The sequence below is a fragment of the Pongo abelii genome, chromosome 14, assembly GCF_028885655.2.
Source record: "Pongo abelii isolate AG06213 chromosome 14, NHGRI_mPonAbe1-v2.0_pri, whole genome shotgun sequence".
Lineage (NCBI taxonomy): Eukaryota > Metazoa > Chordata > Mammalia > Primates > Hominidae > Pongo > Pongo abelii.
Genome location: NC_071999.2, coordinates 118,735,340 through 118,753,710, shown reverse-complemented (window position 1 = coordinate 118,753,710; position 18,371 = coordinate 118,735,340). Strand labels below are relative to the sequence as shown.

General features: G+C 44.1%; 1 protein-coding gene across 2 annotated transcripts in view; it reads left to right on the top strand.

Annotated features, from left to right (window-relative positions):
• Positions 1 to 17,779, top strand: part of TUBGCP3 (tubulin gamma complex component 3) — a 106,724-nt gene extending 88,945 nt beyond the window's left edge. The window contains 3 exon segments of one of the 2 annotated variants that reach the window (NM_001374155.1): positions 3,388 to 3,528; positions 12,868 to 12,984; positions 16,655 to 17,779. In NM_001374155.1, coding sequence (NP_001361084.1) covers positions 3,388 to 3,528; positions 12,868 to 12,984; positions 16,655 to 16,813 — 417 coding nt within the window. In that variant the 3' untranslated portion in view covers positions 16,814 to 17,779. 2 annotated transcript variants of the gene reach the window in all.
• The last annotated feature ends 592 nt before the right edge of the window (positions 17,780 to 18,371 follow it).

Below are 18,371 nucleotides of genomic sequence, written 5' to 3'. Positions count from 1 at the left end.
AAGAGAAATATACTTCTTGAGGTTTGGGGCCCTTGAAACCTCTGTTACTAACCCTGGTCTTGTTATCGACGTAAAACCGCAGAATGTTTCCTGCTGCCTCCCAGCCGTTGCCGCTCTGTATTCAGTAGATGCCGATGAGTGTCGTCCGCACACGTTTAGGAAGTCAGTGTAACAGATAGCTCTCTGTTCCTAGACTCCTGTGCCGTTGGCCAGCACGGCCTGTCTCACGGTGCAGTCGCATGGCAAGACAGACACAGGCTCTGCAGCCAGGTAGACCGAGGGTGGAGTTTCACTTCATAGCTTTTGACTCCAGTGTTCTGTTTTAAAAGGGCATGATCCTAGTCTCTTCAATAGATTTGTAAGAATTGTGTAATTCAAGTATAATGTTGACCATAGTGGCTGGCAGATAGGTGTTAGTTGCTGTTTTGTGCCTGTGTGTGTGTTTTACAGAGGTGTTTACAGCCACTAGATTTCATGCATTTCAGAAAATGTTTGAACTACTGAGGACTATACCCATACTGATATCAGTCTAGCTGTGGCAAATAAGTAACACTCCACACAGCTTATAGATAATGTAGGAGACTTAGCCCACTTACAGATATGAACATTCTATATAAGATAAATTGTCATAGCTTTTGCCCTTAGACAATTTCCACTGGTAAGAACCCTATCCAGGGGAGAAAATCTTCCCATCTGTAGCACAATCCTCTTGTGAAAGTGGGAAGTGGGGTGTTCACGTGTGCGTTGGTCCCACCTGACGTTGAAGGAGTCATGCCAGAGACTTCGTGGTCGTTTCTGAACTTGCCTTTGCTAATGGCTTTACTCTTAATTTGATGATTTGTTTAAAATTAGCTTTTTTTAAAAAAAAAATAAACTCAGTATGTAAAGCAGATTAAAACAATCTATTATTGACATAAGCAATTTTAAGTATAACATTTTTATTATGTTACTCACTAAGAAAACCAAGGCGGTTCTGATACATATAATCTTGAAGCTGGAGGCTGTACATGTTTTTGTGTTTTCTGTTTGCACATTGTTGAGAGAAATTGTGAATTGCAGAGTGAATTGGTACCACTGATGTTGTCAAAGAACGGCCTCCTGCAGGTGCCCTGTGTGGACAGATTGCCAGCAGAGCCCTGCCTGGCCTCTTGAACTTGAAGTCAATGTCAGTGGGTCACCTTGTAGATAGATTAACTCTTCCAAACATAATAAATTATTCTTTATTAGACTACATAAAGAAACAAATTAGATAAATCTTTACTAAAAGCAACAGATTAAACCATGTCTATCTTTTATGTTGCTTATTTAAGACCCTGTTAAAAGGACAGAACAGCTTCTAAGATGAGAACTTGTAAGATGGAAGATGTGTTTGCCGCATTAATCACGTGGTGGTTTTATGTTAGGAACAGCATCCCTTGATCACATCCTTGTATCATTTGCCAAATCAGTCCACATTGTTTTTGTTGCCATGTAATTTGAGGACCTGTTGCATAAGTGCGTTGTAGTAAGTGAAAGAGAGTGTGGGCTGTTCACTGCCAAATACCAAGTTCTCCTGCATCAGTTTGTTCCAAAACCCATTCAGCAAATACTCATTTCAGCCTTGTCTCACTTGAGATCAGACATTAGTTCAACTCTGAATGGTGCTGCTGTGACTTAGCAAATGAATTTTGAACTGAAGCATCGCCATCCTTTCGTAACGGAAAATATTTTTGCAGAATAGTATTAGTCCATTAGACAATGGGTGATGAGAAGTGGCTCTGCAAATGTCTTCATTAACTGTAAAGTTGTGTTAAAAATAGAGTTAACTCAACATCTTAGTTTCTCCCCAAATCAACTGTGTTGTGTCTTCCCAAACACGGGCTTGGAACCTCTCCTGTTATCTCGGTTTCTTTTATGCTTCTCAAGTCCAGGTGTGTCATTTTTCTCCTATAAACTTCTTGCAAATCTTTTGTTACATTATTGCTACATTTGAGAAATTTGGCTGGTCTGAAATGGTATTCATTTTGTTACTTCGATCTCTAATTTTTCTAGTCTAATATTTTCTTGGCGCATTTTTTTAATAAGTAAAACCAGTTTTGTTTCTTTCATTTCACGCAGTCTGCCTTTGCTTCTTTTTCACGCCTCAGACTGTTAGCTAGGCTGACTCTAAGCACAAACGGAATCCCAGTCTTATTCCTGACTTTAAAGTGATGCTTTGTTGCTTCATTATTGGCTGTTTTGTTTGCAAAGACATCTGATAGGACCTTTGTCAAGCTAAGAGGGTTCTGCCCTAGTCCTAGTTTGCTTAAATGCCTTATTTAAATTATGAGTGGGTGTTGAATTTTATCACAGTTTTCTTCTGCACTATTGAAATTACCCCCTGCTCTGCCCTCAGACTGTTAGTGTGTTTTTTCAAACCTAAGATGGCAGAGGGTAGAGTTAACCTTTGTCTTCAATCATAGCACACTGCCATCAGTGGTCCATGAAAAGCCTCTCATATTTTGTTGGGTTTAATTTTATCCCCTTCCCTGCCAGTACCCCAATTCCACCCTCCTCTACCCCCTTCCCTGCTGTTTGCATCAGCTTTAATGTGTTTGCTCTATGGCCTTGGGTGTATAGATGGTATTTTCTGTGTATACATTTTTAATTTATGTAAATGATTTTGTGCTGTAGGTTTCATTGTGTCCTTCCATGCCACAATAGGAGAAAGATTAATGAAGTACAGTAGTTGTTTACTGAAGATTACTGTGCAGTAGTTATAAGCAATGAACGGGAGATACCTGCTGTGACATTGATATTTGCTTAAAACATTAGGAGTTTTTTTCCTCATGTTAAGGTATCCTTTTATTCTTGGTGTAAAATATGATACACTTTTTAAAAACCTTTCTGAATTTGCTTTTTATATTTTACTAAGTATTTCCTTTCTCATATTTTTGATTACCTGCTTTTGCTATATCTAAAAAAAAAATGGAGATGCTTTCCTATTCTTTTTTAAATCTTGGAATAGTTCTACTCATTACTACCTGCTATCTAGCTTTGAAATTTGGGCTCATTACTACCTGCTATCTAGCTTTGAAATTTGGGCAGAACTTCATTTTTGTAAACCTGTGAGGATTGGAGATGATTTGCAGAGAGCTCCTGGCCCACCGTGGGACTTGGGCAGTCATAGTTGCTCTTGTTATGGGTGCAGGTGCAGGATGGTCACATTTTGCTGGTGCCCAGCGCAGCGCTGCTCAGCAGGAGGGTTCAGGAAATGTGTGGTGAGGGAATGAATGAACAGCTAATGAACACTTTAGGAATTTTAGTTGATACCTTGTTTTATAATATCTTTTCACTAAATATCAATGTTTTGTTTAAGAAACTTAGCTTGTTGAGGCTCTATTCATAAAACATTGTCATCTCTTTCAGGCACTTTTAAATCAACTTAGAGCTGTGTTTGATCAAATTATTGAACTTCAGAATGCTCAAGATGCAATATACAGAGCTGCTCTGGAAGAATTGCAGAGACGATTACAGTTTGAAGAGAAAAAGAAACAGCGTGAAATTGAGGTATGGTCTTTACACTTGTGAATTTATCTATTTGAATAATGAACTCCTTGCTACACACGATAATCTTAAATGACAACAAATAACTTTCTTGCCAAAATTGTCAGACAGGTTGAGATGTGCCTATACTGCATTTGTCCTGAGAAATCACTGACAGTTGTAAAGAGGGAGGGGCCACCCTCACTGTCATCATCATCCTGTTTCACAAAATAAATAAAAACAGCAGCATTCATGAGAATTACAAGTCTCCTGCCTGTTTTCATTACTAAGTGCCACAATGCCGACGTCACCCGTCGGAATCTCCACAGCTGCCTCCACTCTGCATCGCTCTGGTGTTTGAAGCTTGTGGATCATGTACCACGCTGCATTTTGCAAATGTATGCATCTACAGATGCTCCTCAACTTACAGCAGTCTTATGTCCCAGTAAGCACATTATACATTGAAAGTGCATTTAATACAGATGGAGCATCCCTAATCTGAAATACGAAATACTAAATGCTTCTAAACCCGAAACTTTTTCATCACTGACATGACGTCACAAGTGGGAAATTTCACACCTGACTCCTTTGCTTTCTGATGGCTTATTGTACACAAACTTTGTTTCCTGCAGAAAATTATAAAAAATATATAAAATTACCTTCAGGCTACTATGTATTTATGGTATGTATGAAGCATAAATGAATTTCATGTGTAGACTTGCTTCCCCTCTCCAAGATATCTCATTATGTATATGCAAATACTGCAAAATCTGAAATTCAAAATACTTCTGGTCCCAAGCATTTCAGATAAAGGACACTCAACCTGTACCCCAATAAACCCATCGTTAAAGTAAAAAAAATCTTATGTCAAACGATCTTAAGTTGGAGACTGTATATGTATGTTTATATACCTGTAATGCAAGTATATGTGTATATATAATAGGTATAGGTATATGTATATGCATGTGTATGTGTTTGTGTGTGTGTGTGCATTGCACATATGTGTGTTTACAGGCACATGCATGTGTATGTGTGTGTGTGTGTACATGTATATGTACATGAACCAAATTTCTGTACTTAGTTATTTTCAGATTTATTAAGCAAGTTTGGCTGTTTATGGGATTTCTTTTATTTACTATGATCTGTTTAATCTTTTACTTTTTCAAGATACAGTCATGTGCCACATAACGTTTTGGTCAATGACAGACTGCATATATGACAGTAGTCCCATAAAATTATAATGCCATATTTTCACTGTACCTTTTCTACATTAGATATGTTAGATACACAATACTTACCATTGTGTTACAGTTGCCTACAGCATTTAGTCACACGCTGCCCAGGTTTGTAGCCTAGGAGCATAGGCTGTGCCATATAGCCAGGGTGTAGTCGACTGTACCACTAAGTTTTTGTAAGGCAGTCAGTGATGTTCACATAGGGACAAAACACCTAATGATGCATTTCTCAGCATGTGTCTGTCTTTAATGTCATATGATGGTACTAACTCTTGGGATTGTCAAAAACATTATTCAGTCAATACAGTTTGGTTAGTTTTACTTTTGAGTATTGTTTCTCTTAAAACCTGTGTTAGAGGACCATATGTAGCTTAGAGAGTCCTCAACCACTGGGAGCACAAGTTATTTCTTTGGTATATTTTGGAAACATTTGTTATCGCTAAGGGCTCTCATTATTCAAAGTGGATTTTGGTAATTCTGAAGTGTTGTAGAGTTGGCACACAGAAGCTCTTGGGCCTTGTCCAGGCAGCCCTATGGATAACTTAAAGTCGGATGTACTCACAGTTCTACCTAACTCTATAACTTACTGGCTTTGCACCTTTGGGTGGCTCACCTCTCCAAGATGTCGTTTCCTTATTTGTAAAATGGGTGATAAGGAATATGACCTCACAGAGTCACTTATCTATGTGTGATGATATATGACGCTTATTCAGTAGGCATTCAATGCATGCTGGCCACTGCCATTTGTAAAACTGCCCATGTGCCCCAAGAAGTTTCCCTTCTAGAGAATTACTAAACTGTCTAAAAATCGACCAAAATCACTCCTTCGAATTTTAACCCTGTGCTAATAGCGTGTCCGCTGACCGTGTGGAAGTGGAAGGTTCTCTTGGGCAGTTAGCTGTCACAGTGAGTGGGACAGATGCATAGGCCAAGTCCATGCTGATTCAGGATATTCCATTCAGACTTGCTTAAGGATGCAGGAAGAGACACAAAAGCTAAAACCATATCGGAGAAGTTATTTAAGTTTAAAAAGCAAGATAATCTTCAAAGCCATCATTTCGACCTGAGGTCCCCTGAAAGTTCAGAAGAGATCATGCAAGTCGCCTCCTGGAAAGAAGACAGAGCCCTGGGTGTGTGCTGGGACCGAAGCGGCGCCCGCCTGCTTCACCCCCTGGTGCCACCATGTTCTTGTGCTGCCGTTGGGTGGGGGACTCCAAAGGGCCCTTTTCCTCCTCATGGCTCTTCTGTTTCTTTCCACTTTTCTTCTCACACACTATAAATATCAATTTATAGTGATATTTCCAATTCAAACGTAGGATTTAAGGACTTTTACTTCTTTCATTTTTTAATCAATGTATCTTCAGTGTTGAAAACCTTGGTTTCTAACATGATCGTACTTAATTATTTGCTGTCTTACGATAATGCATCCATGCGTGCACCCACACACGTGACTGTTTCAGAATAAGAATCCCGATGCTGCCACTTATACGGGAACAGTATAGTTTTGAAAATAGTTTTACTTTTTTTGCAGTTTTTTTTTTTTGAGGGAAAAAATATTTCTTCTATTATTCTAGTAATTTTTAAAAATTTTTTGCCAAAATTTTTTCCACTAAATAGATGCATTCAAATTCCATGTGGTAATGTCCTTGAAATAACTGCTCCCGTAAGGCTCTCCCACCAACTCACTGCACAATTAGGTTAAGTGGTTTCATTTTGGCTTTTAATTTTTAGGGATTGCTTTTATTTATAAAACAATTGAATACAGTTATCTAAGATAGTAACCTGATGCCAAAACAAAGGATTTGGGTAGTTTAGCTTTTGTTGCTCTCTGTGTCCTAGTCTCCCTATAAACATGGACTGGGAAATCCACAGTATTATCACACTGATAGATCAAAACGATATTGTGTTACAAACAAGTTTCAGCTTATTCCAAGAATAGAACCCTCTCTATTATCATTCTAATAAAGATATTGTAATTCATGTTTATAAACTAAAGGGGAAAATTATATGATCATCTCAATAGATGGAGAAAATCATTTAATACCAAGTAAAACCCGTTAAAAAGGTTTGCATGAATAATTTTATAATAAGACATCATTCTTGGGGGTGAAATATTGGAAGCACATCCCTGAGACAGAGTGAGACATACACGCTCCTGCACTGATGGTCCCAGCCAGGGCTACGAGCTGAGAGGAAGTACAGAGAGAAGGAAAGAAAGCTGGCATTTTGTTGTTGTTACAAAAGTCTGGTTGTGTAGAAACTAGACCTCTATCTCTTGCCATGTACAAAAATCAAATTGAAATGGATTAAAGACTTAAATCTAAGACCTCACATTATGGAAATACTAAAGGAAAACATTGGGGGAAACTCTAGGACATTGGTCTGGGCAAAGATGTCTTGAGTAATACTCTACAAGCACTGGCAGCCAAAGCAAAAATGGACAAATGGGGTCACATCAAGTTAACAAGCTTCTGCACCCAAAGGAAACAATCAACAAAGTGAAGAGGCGGCCCAGAGAATGGGAGAAAATATCTGCAAACTACCCATTGGCGAGGGATTGATAACTAGAATATATAAGGAGCCCAAACAGCTCAACAGGAAAAAATCTAGTAATTCCGTTAAACAATGGGAAAAGGATCTGAATCGACATTTCTTGAAAGAAGACAATACAAATGGCAAACAGGCTTATGAAAAGGTGCTCAACATCATGGATTGTCAAAGAAATGCAGATCAAAACTACAATGAGCTATCATCTCACCCCAGTTAAAATGGCTTTTATCCAAAAGTCAGGCAAGAACAAATGCTGGCGAGGATGTGAAAAAAAGGGAACCCTCACACACTGCTGAGGGAATGTGGATTAGTCCAGCCACTGTGGATATAAGTTTATAGTCGAGTACATGTATGTCCTTAAGTTATCGAATAAGATCACAGTAGTTAAAAGAGTGGTGTGGGCTCAAGGAAAGACAAGTAATTGGAACAGGGTAAGGTCCAGAAGCCCACATGTAGAGACTGTTGCTCCGTGGCCTGTGGTGCTGAGAGCCGTGGGGCCTGGGCCTAAGCAGGCAGCACTGGCTAATTTTAAACAGCTCAAAATATACTGTTTTACTATACTAAGTTTAGATGTTTAATGTTAAAATTTTAACGGCATACACCAACAAATGTTGGTGAGGATGTGAGAAAACTCTTACGCTGCTGGTTCTGGATAAACTGGAATAACCACTTTGGAACACTGTTAGGCAAGGACCAGTGCCGAACTCAGGACTACCCTGACTCAGCATTCTCTCTCCTAGGTGTAGTGCTCAACAGAAGTGCGTCTCAGGCACACCAGGCCCCGTTCCCATAGCCAGAGCGTCTCAGGCACACCAGGCCCCGTTCCCATAGCCAGAGCGTCTCAGGCACACCAGGCCCCGTTCCCATAGCCAGAGCGTCTCAGGCACACCAGGCCATGTTCCCATAGCCAGAGCGTCTCAGGCACACCAGGCCCCGTTCCCATAGCCAGAGCGTCTCAGGCACACCAGGCCATGTTCCCATAGCCAGAGTGTCTCAGGCACACCAGGCCCCGTTCCCATAGCCAGAGCGTCTCAGGCACACCAGGCCATGTTCCTATAGCTAGAGCGTCTCAGGCACACCAGACCCCGTTCCCATACCTAGAGCGTCTCAGGCACACCAGACCTTGTTCCCATAGCCAGAGCGTCTCAGGCACACCAGGCCTCGTTCCCATAGCCAGAGCGTCTCAGGCACACCAGGCCATGTTCCTATAGCTAGAGCGTCTCAGGCACACCAGACCCCGTTCCCATACCTAGAGCGTCTCAGGCACACCAGACCCCGTTCCCATACCTAGAGCGTCTCAGGCACACCAGGCCCCATTCCTATAGCTAGAGCGTCTCAGGCACACCAGACCCCGTTCCCATACCTAGAGCGTCTCAGGCACACCAGGCCCCATTCCTATAGCTAGAGCGTCTCAGGCACACCAGGCCATGTTCCCATAGCCAGAGTGTCTCAGGCACACCAGGCCATGTTCCTATAGCTAGAGCGTCTCAGGCACACCAGACCCCGTTCCCATACCTAGAGCGTCTCAGGCACACCAGACCTTGTTCCCATAGCCAGAGCGTCTCAGGCACACCAGGCCCCGTTCCCATAGCCAGAGCGTCTCAGGCACACCAGGCCTTGTTCCCATAGCCAGAGCGTCTCAGGCACACCAGGCCCCGTTCCCATAGCCAGAGCGTCTCAGGCACACCAGGCCTTGTTCCCATAGCCAGAGCGTCTCACGCACACCAGGCCCCGTTCCCATAGCCAGAGCGTCTCAGGCACACCAGGCCTTGTTCCCATAGCCAGAGCGTCTCAGGCACACCAGGCCTTGTTCCCATAGCCAGAGCGTCTCAGGCACACCAGGCCCCGTTCCCATAGCCAGAGTGTCTCAGGCACACCAGGCCATGTTCCTATAGCTAGAGCGTCTCAGGCACACCAGACCCCGTTCCCATACCTAGAGCGTCTCAGGCACACCAGACCTTGTTCCCATAGCCAGAGCGTCTCAGGCACACCAGGCCCCGTTCCCATAGCCAGAGCGTCTCAGGCACACCAGGCCATGTTCCTATAGCTAGAGCGTCTCAGGCACACCAGACCCCGTTCCCATACCTAGAGCGTCTCAGGCACACCAGACCTTGTTCCCATAGCCAGAGCGTCTCAGGCACACCAGGCCCCGTTCCCATAGCCAGAGTGTCTCAGGCACACCAGGCCATGTTCCTATAGCTAGAGCGTCTCAGGCACACCAGACCCCGTTCCCATACCTAGAGCGTCTCAGGCACACCAGGCCCCATTCCTATAGCTAGAGCGTCTCAGGCACACCAGACCCCGTTCCCATAGCCAGAGCGTCTCAGGCACACCAGGCCATGTTCCTATAGCTAGAGCGTCTCAGGCACACCAGGCCCCGTTCCCATAGCCAGAGCGTCTCAGGCACACCAGGCCCTGTTCCCATACCTAGAGCGTCTCAGGCACACCAGGCCCTGTTCCCATACCTAGAGCGTCTCAGGCACACCAGGCCCTGTTCCCATACCTAGAGCGTCTCAGGGATACCAGGCCATGTTCCCAGAGCTAGAGCGTCTCAGGCACACCAGGCCCCGTTCCCATAGCCAGAGCGTCTCAGGCACACCAGGCCCCGTTCCCATAGCCAGAGTGTCTCAGGGATACCAGGCCCCGTTCCCATAGCCAGGGTGTCTCAGGCACACCAGGCCCTGTTCCCATAGCCAGGGCTCCTCCGGGGGGAGGTGGTGATTGGAAGGGGCTACAGGAACATCTGGGTGCTGAGATGCCCTCGCTCTGCATCTGCATAGGGGTGACATGCGCATATTCATCTTGTGATAACTTATTAAGCTGTTCACTTAAGAGTTTTTACACTTTTTTATATGTGTTATACTACAGTAGAATAGTATATTTTAAAAATTTGTGTTAAGAAATAAAAGACAAAAGTTGGTGGGGAAAAGATGGGAAGTAGTGTAAATATTGTTGTTTCTTTATCTTTTGTAACCAAGCATCAAAAGATATTGTTTAAAGTTCATAAATGAAGTAAAACAGGTATACATAGGTTAAAAGATGTTAGAGATATGAATAGAATGTTTTCTAAAATCAGACGGCAAAAGGAAGGAGGACAATAATTATTATTGCCCAAATTAGAGTATTGATACCCTCCAAAGAAAAAGATGGTATGTTTTATGAAGAGAAGGTATAAAGGTAACCACTGGGACACAGTGTCACTACCTGGCTATTAGAAGAAATACAGGCGATATAGTAGAAGATTACCACCCTCAAATAAACTGGAAAGCATAGTATAAATACGAAGACAGAACTAAGAGCAGATGTACGTCACATCAATCAGGGGACTTGGGTTAAACCCACATAAGGAAAGAAAAAGCTCCTCAATAGAGGATGGTGTTTGCTTGATGCCCCTGGTTGGGGTGCTGGATGGCTTACAGCTGAGGGCTGAAGGTCATTATCCAGGCAGACCTACAAATTGGGAAGTTCTGGCCGGGCGCGGCGGCTCACGCCTGTAATCCCAGCTCTTAGGGAGGCAGAGGTGGAGCACAGCTTGAGCCTAGGAGTTGGAGAGCTGCCAGGGCAATATAGCAAGACCCCATTCTCCACAAAAAGGTTGAGGGGTTGGGAAGAAGACAAATTGGGAAGTTCTGGTGTAGAACAGAGTGATGTAGGTAGTTTATAAAGAAAACACTGGACATGAACAAGGCATATAAAGCAAATTAAATTCTTCAAAGGAAAGCAGGTTGTGGTTCAGAGCACAAAACAGTAAACATGGCAGGAAGGGCACATTGGAGTGGTGGGAGGTGCAGGGCGCAGTGAGGACCACTCAGTGTGGGCTTCCTGTAAGGCCCAGCTTGTGCCATATCAGTACTCACTTAGAAAACCACCAGCAAACAAGCAGAAATGGGTCAAAACACATGGATATTAGAAGAAGAATTCAGTTTCTTACAGAGTATGAAGGATAAAATGCACATAAATAAGGAAATATGAAAATACATAACTCTGCCTATATTAATAAATTGGAGAGAATGAAAGTAAATAAACATCCCACTCAAAAAGTTGGAAAAGCAGGAATGAAACCTGAAGAAAAAGCCAAAGGACATAATTAGTAAATTTGAGAGCGAAAATCAGTGACTCGGAAAACAAAGAAGTTAATAAAGTCCAAGAGCTGGGCTCTTTGGGGGGCCAAGGAGTGGAGGGAAATTAAATAAGCCATGACCGAATCTGAGAGGTAGTGAGAGGAGAAGGCACAAACATACAAAACAAGTGAGAAAGAACTTACTCTTTCGCTCAGCTCTGTGGAAAAAAATCTACTTGAAGGAAATCACTTTCCATAGGTTTCCGAAATTGGCCCCATGAGAGAAAGGAAATTGTAAGCAGAACAAATACTAAAGAAGAAACAAAGCCATCGAAGGGCTCCCACCAAAAAGCATCAGGTCAGCTGTGCTGAGAAAGCCTCCCAAACGCACCATTGGTCAGCTTTGTGCTCTGTGAATTGTTCCAAGCCAGAAAAGGAGAGTTTCTAAATTGTCTAAGAAGCATCATGAAGCTGATGCCCTATCTGAGAAAAAACAAATCTGGGTTGTAAATATTGATGGAGAAATCTTACATAAAATATAATTGAAAAAAGCCTAGATTTAAAAGCATAATTTATGAAGACTAGGATTTATTTCAGGAATGCGTAGGTTTGGGAAATCCAGTAATATAATTCACCATATTTGACAAGCGAATTAAATCATGGCTAGGAGCAGTGGCTCCCGCCTGTAATCCCAGCACTTTGGGAGGCTGAGGCGGGCAGATCACCTGTCAGGAGTTTGAGACAAGCCTGGCTAACATGGTGAAACCCTGTCTCTACTAAAAATACAAAATTAGCCGGGTGTGGTGGTTCATGCCTGTAATCTCAGCTACTCCGGAGGCTGAGGCAGAAGAATCACTTGAACCCCGGAGGCCGAGGTTGCAGTGAGCCGAGATCATGCTGTTGCACTCCAGCCTGGGAGAGCGAAACTCCATCTCAAAAAAAATAAAAATCATAATTTCTATATATGCTGTCTGAGAAGACATTTAGTGAAATTCATCACTGACTGAAAATGATCTTAAAAATAGAAATAAATTGGTATATCTCCAGTACCAAAAAATACATCATGGTTAAGGAACTAGAAGTATTATCACTGAAGTCAAGATAATAGTTTAAAGGGTGCTGGACGCCTTGAGCCAGCTGGTTCCACTTTCACACATACTGTCTTTGTTCTATAAAAATGTGTACAGCACGAGGGAAGGATAGAAGGCTGTTTATCACACGAAATGAGATGAATTATATACCTTGTTACATGTTATACAATGTGATATTAAAAACAATAGAAGCAGTTCTCTGTGCTCAAATGTGTTCATATGAAATATTTTCAACATACATTGTTAACTGGAAAAAGTAAGCTAGAGAGCAGTCTGGCATCAGAAAATTATTGCGAAAGTGTTGAACAGTACAGAGAGGCATAAAAAGCAGACACCTCCTGCTCCTCACATAACCTGTTTTCAGCCCTACTCTGTAATCTGTTTTCCATCGTGATTTTACTTACATTTGGTACTTTTGATTCTTCAGGGCCAGTGGGGAGTGACGGCAGCAGAGGAAGAGGAGGAAAATAAGAGGATTGGAGAATTTAAAGAATCTATACCAAAAATGTGCTCACAGTTGCGAATATTGACCCATTTCTACCAGGTGTGTATGAGGATACAGAGTGGCTCTTCACACCACTCTGCCCATGTTCTGTACCTGACAGTTGCTTTCACAGTGATGAGAGCGGAGTCAGCCCTGTCAGTCTGACATTTATTTGTGTAGGTGTGAGTAGCACCCATGGTGGACCCTGTGACCCTCTGGGGGACTCAGGTTTGCCTGGGCTCCGGGCAGTGCCAGTGTGCCGTCAGTGAGAACTCTGGCCAAAGGGTGGCCCCTGTGGTGGGATGCGGGCACCTGGGGGTGGCCCCAGTGCTCCCCTGTGTTGGGGTGTGGGGACCTGGGGGTGACCCCTGTGCTCCCCTGTGTTGGGGTGTGGGGACCTGGGCGTGGCCCCTGTGCTCCCCTGTGGTGGGTGTGGGGACCTGGGGGTGACTCCTGTGCTCCCCTGTGGTGGGATGTGGGGTCCTGGGGGTGGCCCCTGTACTCCCCTGTGGTGGGTGTGGGGACCTGGCGGTGACCCCTGTGCTCCCCTGTGGTGGGATGTGGGGTCCTGGGGGTGGCCCCTGTGCTCCCCTGTGGTGGGTGTGGGGACCTGGGGGTGACTCCTGTGCTCCCCTGTGGTGGGATGTGGGGTCCTGGGGGTGGCCCCTGTGCTCCCCTGTGGTGGGTGTGGGGACCTGGGGGTGGCCCCTGTGCTCCCCTGTGGTGGGTGTGGGGACCTGGGGGTGGCTCCTGTGCTTCCCTGTGGTGGGTGGGGGTGGCTCCTATGCTTCCCTGTGGTGGGTGTGGGGACCCTGGGGTAGCTCCTGTGCTTCCCTGTGGTGGTGTGGGGACCCTGGGGGTAGCTCCTGTGCTTCCCTGTGGTGGGTGTGGGGACCCTGGGGGTAGCTCCTGTGCTTCCCTGTGGTGGGTGTGGGGACCCTGGGGGTAGCTCCTGTGCTTCCGTGTGGTGGGTGTGGGGACCTGGGGGTAGCTCCTATGCTTCCCTTTGGTGGGTGTGGGGAACTGGGGGTGGCTCCTATGCTTCCCTTTGGTGGGTGTGGGGACCTGAGGGTAGCTCCTATGCTTCCCTGTGATGGATGTGGGGACCTGGGGGTGGCTCCTGTGCTTCCCTGTGGTGGGTGTGGGGACCCTGGGGTGGCTCCTGTGCTTCCCTGTGGTGGGATGTGGGTACCTGGGGGTAGCTCCTGTGCTTCCCTGTGGTGGGTGTGGGGACCCTGGGGTAGCTCCTGTGCTTCCTTGTGGTGGGCGTGGGGACCTGGGGGTGGCCCCTGCGCTCCCCTGTGGTGGGATTGTGGGGACCTGCAGGTGTCTGTGCAGCCTTCATTGGGGTTTTTCAGTGACTCCCAATGGGGACTGTCCCTGAGACAGCTGCCCAGCCTGGGTGAGGGGCCGGCAGCCAGCAGACATGGTATAGACCCCAGAAGGCTGGGGACAGCTGCTCTGCATGTCTGTACCTCTGCTTTTGCCTCCATGTATGGGTCCAGTTTCTCATTTCCTCCATTTCTCAGTGTGATCTTAGTGATAGTAGAGATGAAAAGATTTCATGAAAAATATTTCTGTTCAGTCGCTCACCACTAATCACGGAGCATCGAGCCTCCAGCCCTCCAACATCGTGGGTTTGTGTGCTGGTGCCTTCATGTGGTTCCAAATTGAAAGTGAGACTTCACTCACTCTGTTCTGTGGGCATCTAGTTTGTTTCCCAGGTCCTCAAACTTTTTTTTTTAATTACTTAATTAATTTTTTTTTTGAGACCAAGTCTTGCTCTGTCACCCATGCTGCAGTGCAGTGGTGTGATATTGGCTCACTGCAACCCCCGCCTCCTGGGTTCAGACGATTCTCCTGCCTCAACCTCCCGAGTAGCTGGGATTACAGGCACGCGCCACCACACCCGGCTAATTGTTGTATTTTTAGTAGAGACGGGGTTTCACCATGTTGGCCAGGCTGGTCTTGAACTCCTGACCTCAAGTGATCCACCTGCCTTAGCCTCCCAAAGTGCTGGGATTACAGGCATGAGCCACCGTGCCCAGCCCTCATACTGTTTAAATATTTATTTTTCTTCAAGATAACTAAGGAGGAACGTTGTCCTTTTTACAAGTGGTCTTACTCTGACCTTGGCCTACTTTTGCATTTTTGTTGAAGTTTCATAAAAGCAGGTTAGTGACTGGCCAGTCATGTTCCATGAACAGGCATCCCTATTGGATGGTGTTTTGACACGATGCCTTCTTGAACTCATGTTATTTGTACAGTATGTATTCCTGTTTCTTAAAAATGGACACCTAATGGTTAGGTCCATATGACTCACTAAAATCAGACATACAAATCCTTTGTATAGCTACAAAGTAGCAATGTGTAATTTTAAAGATTTGTCTGTGTGCTTATTTCTGAGACAACAATGTTCTTGTTTATGGTTATACATTTCCCTGAGGGAGTTAATACATTTTTAAAAAGTAATCTTAATCACTGTAATCCCAATTTTACTCAAATTACAGTCTTAAATCTGAATGGTAATGATTTACAAAGAAGATTCTTTTCTGTAACAGCAGAAGTCTGTCTCTGCTCTCTGTGGCGGTGCCGGCGACGGCAGGGTGTTATCTCCATTGACTGTGAAAGAGCATTCAGTCTCAAACCTGTGGAAGAAATATTCTTAGATTTCCTTTTAGTCAGTTTCACAGATCGTTGTATTTCAGTTGCATCACATCATCACAAAATAGGAAGTCACTGTCTATATTTTGGCAATATAACTTCTTAGGAATGTTCTTCTCCCCTCACCTAAAAAGGCAGTGATACACACACACACACACACACACACACACACACACACTGTTTTCCTGCCCAGAGGTGAAGGGTGAAGTTACTTTATCAACACACCAGAGCCTGTGCCCAGGCCTGCCTGTTGACCAGAAGCTGGGAAGGGGCAGCGACAGCTGGTGAAGACTTGGGTGGGGCTTGGTGAGGATGTGGTGCCTCAGTGAGTGTTCTCTGCAGATGAGGCCTTTCCAGGCCAGCAGTTCCCGTGAACAGGTCAGCACCCCGTGGCATGGAGCAGGCTCCAGCACTGGGCGGGGATGGGCCTGTACTCAGTACGCAAGTCTTTCAGCCTGAAATAGAAGCAGCCAGTCCTTTCGTCTTATCAGAGTTAGGGGAAACTTCTGTCACATCTTTACAAATGCCCCTAAATAACAGGATGATAGCGAGGCCAGTGCCCATGAAGAGGGCGGCTGCAGCCTCACGTACAGCAGCTAGACCCAAAGACCCGACCGATGCTCTCAATTTGTTCTCCAGCAAGGGCTCTAGGATGAAATCCTCTTTCATGAGTCATGTGAAAGATGAAATGTGTGGCACTGAGTTTTGCATTCAAAATAGAATAGAGTGTTCTAACACCTGTTACTTTGCTGTTTTGCTTATTCTTGTGGAACTTAAGAACAAAGTGAAAAAACCTATTGGTTAGTTGTTTTCAAATCAAATGTATTCTTCACTAATTTGTCCTTGTAAAAGGGCGCCTGTTCCTAATGCAGGTGCACTGGCCGTGTGCACTCCAGGGTCCCAGCAGCTCTTGCTCCCTGGACACGTGCCCTGGTGGGCATTTACTAAGGGTCTGTTGATCTGGAAGGAAAAACAGACCCAACCCAAAGGAGAGTAAGGTCCGGGGAATACGTTTGTGGGTCGTTCTTTTCTGAAACAATATTTCACTCCTTTTGCTTCTTTTTAGGGTATCGTGCAGCAGTTTTTGGTGTTACTGACGACCAGCTCTGACGAGAGTCTTCGGTTTCTTAGCTTCAGGCTGGACTTTAACGAGCATTACAAAGCCAGGGAGCCCAGGCTCCGCGTGTCTCTGGGTACCAGGGGGCGGCGCAGCTCCCACACGTGAAACTCGTGGTCCTCCCAGGGAGCTGCGGGTGATGCTCGTTGCACTGCTAGACACGAAATTCCCATCGACGTCCTGCAGGAACTGCATGCTGACCACGAGTGCGCCATGTTTCAGCGGAGCGGCGTGTGGGAGAAGCCACGTCGTGTTTCACAACGTCGGAGTCGAATGCATTTGTAAATCACTAAGTCAAGTAGGCTGGCTGCACTGTTCACATTTGTCTCTAAAAGTCTTCATCGCTAAAAGATACCATAATTTGCTGAGGCTTCTTAAGCTTTCTATGTTATAATTTATATTTGTCACTTTAAAAAATCCATTTCTTTTAGAAAAAATTAGGGTGATAGGATATTCATTAGTTAAGATGGTAACGTCATTGCTATTTTTTTAACATCCTCTTTAGAGGTAGTTTTTGTTAACATAACCAAAAATTAAATTGAAACAAAATGTCCCAACTAAGAAAATATATAGAGCATTTTATTTTTTTTTAGTGTTGTAAAATATTAACCTCTGTGAGATCCTTTGTATCTTAATGCATTACCTTTACACATATTTATTCTTATTTTCTCTCCTTTCAGAGTTTACATTTTTATATTTAATTTACTATTTCAGATTTTTAAAATAGTATAGAAAAAAGTAGGAGTGATAGAGAACAAAAATACTCTTATACAGTGCAACCCAAATACCGCGAATGCATCAGCTAAAGCAGCGTATAAATAGGAATGATGAGAAAGTTAATGGAGTATTTTATTTTCAAAGTTCCTGATAAGCATTGGAAAGAAATCGACATGGATAATGAAGATTTCCTTTTTCCTTGCCTATTTTTTCATTGTAAATATTTATATACTAGTGACCAAGATATTGGGGTGGGGGGGATTGTTTTTTGTAAAAATGTCATTATCAGGTCACATAAATCTGCCTTTATGTTGCATAAGTGAAAATTTAGAAAATTAAAAGCAATTATCTTTCAGATGCATTCGTTATTTCTTGAGTAGTTTATGAAGGGACAGTTTACTTGCTGGATTTGGGGGTTGAGGGTTGATAGAATTTGATTTAATATAGTACAGCATATGAATTATTTAATCAGTGAAACCAGGAAAGTAGACTTTTTGTGACTTTTGGTGTAGAAGCAAAGGCAATGCCACCACTCAGATCTCAGGAGCGGTGCTTTAGTTATCTGAATCCACCTCTGACTCCTTATTAGACGTTTTGCGACTTTTGGTGTAGAAGCAAAGGCAATGCCACCGCTCAGGTCTCAGGAGCGGTGCTTTAGTTATCTGAATCCACCTCTGACTCCTTTAGGTGTGGATTCCCCTTTAAACTAAAGGGGCCATCAGGAATCCTGGCCATGCAGAAATGATTCCATGGCAAAGGCAGAAATTCAATGTAATTTTAGTTTTAAAGTTCATAAAATCAGAAATTTGAAACAGGTTTTTTTTTTTTTAGAAATTATTGCATATTGTGTATCTCCAAGAGAGGTTTACCAAGGTAATTGACCATGCAGCCAGCTTTTATCTTATTCAGAGAGTTGTTCCAGGGATTAATCCTCGGTAGAAACCACCCT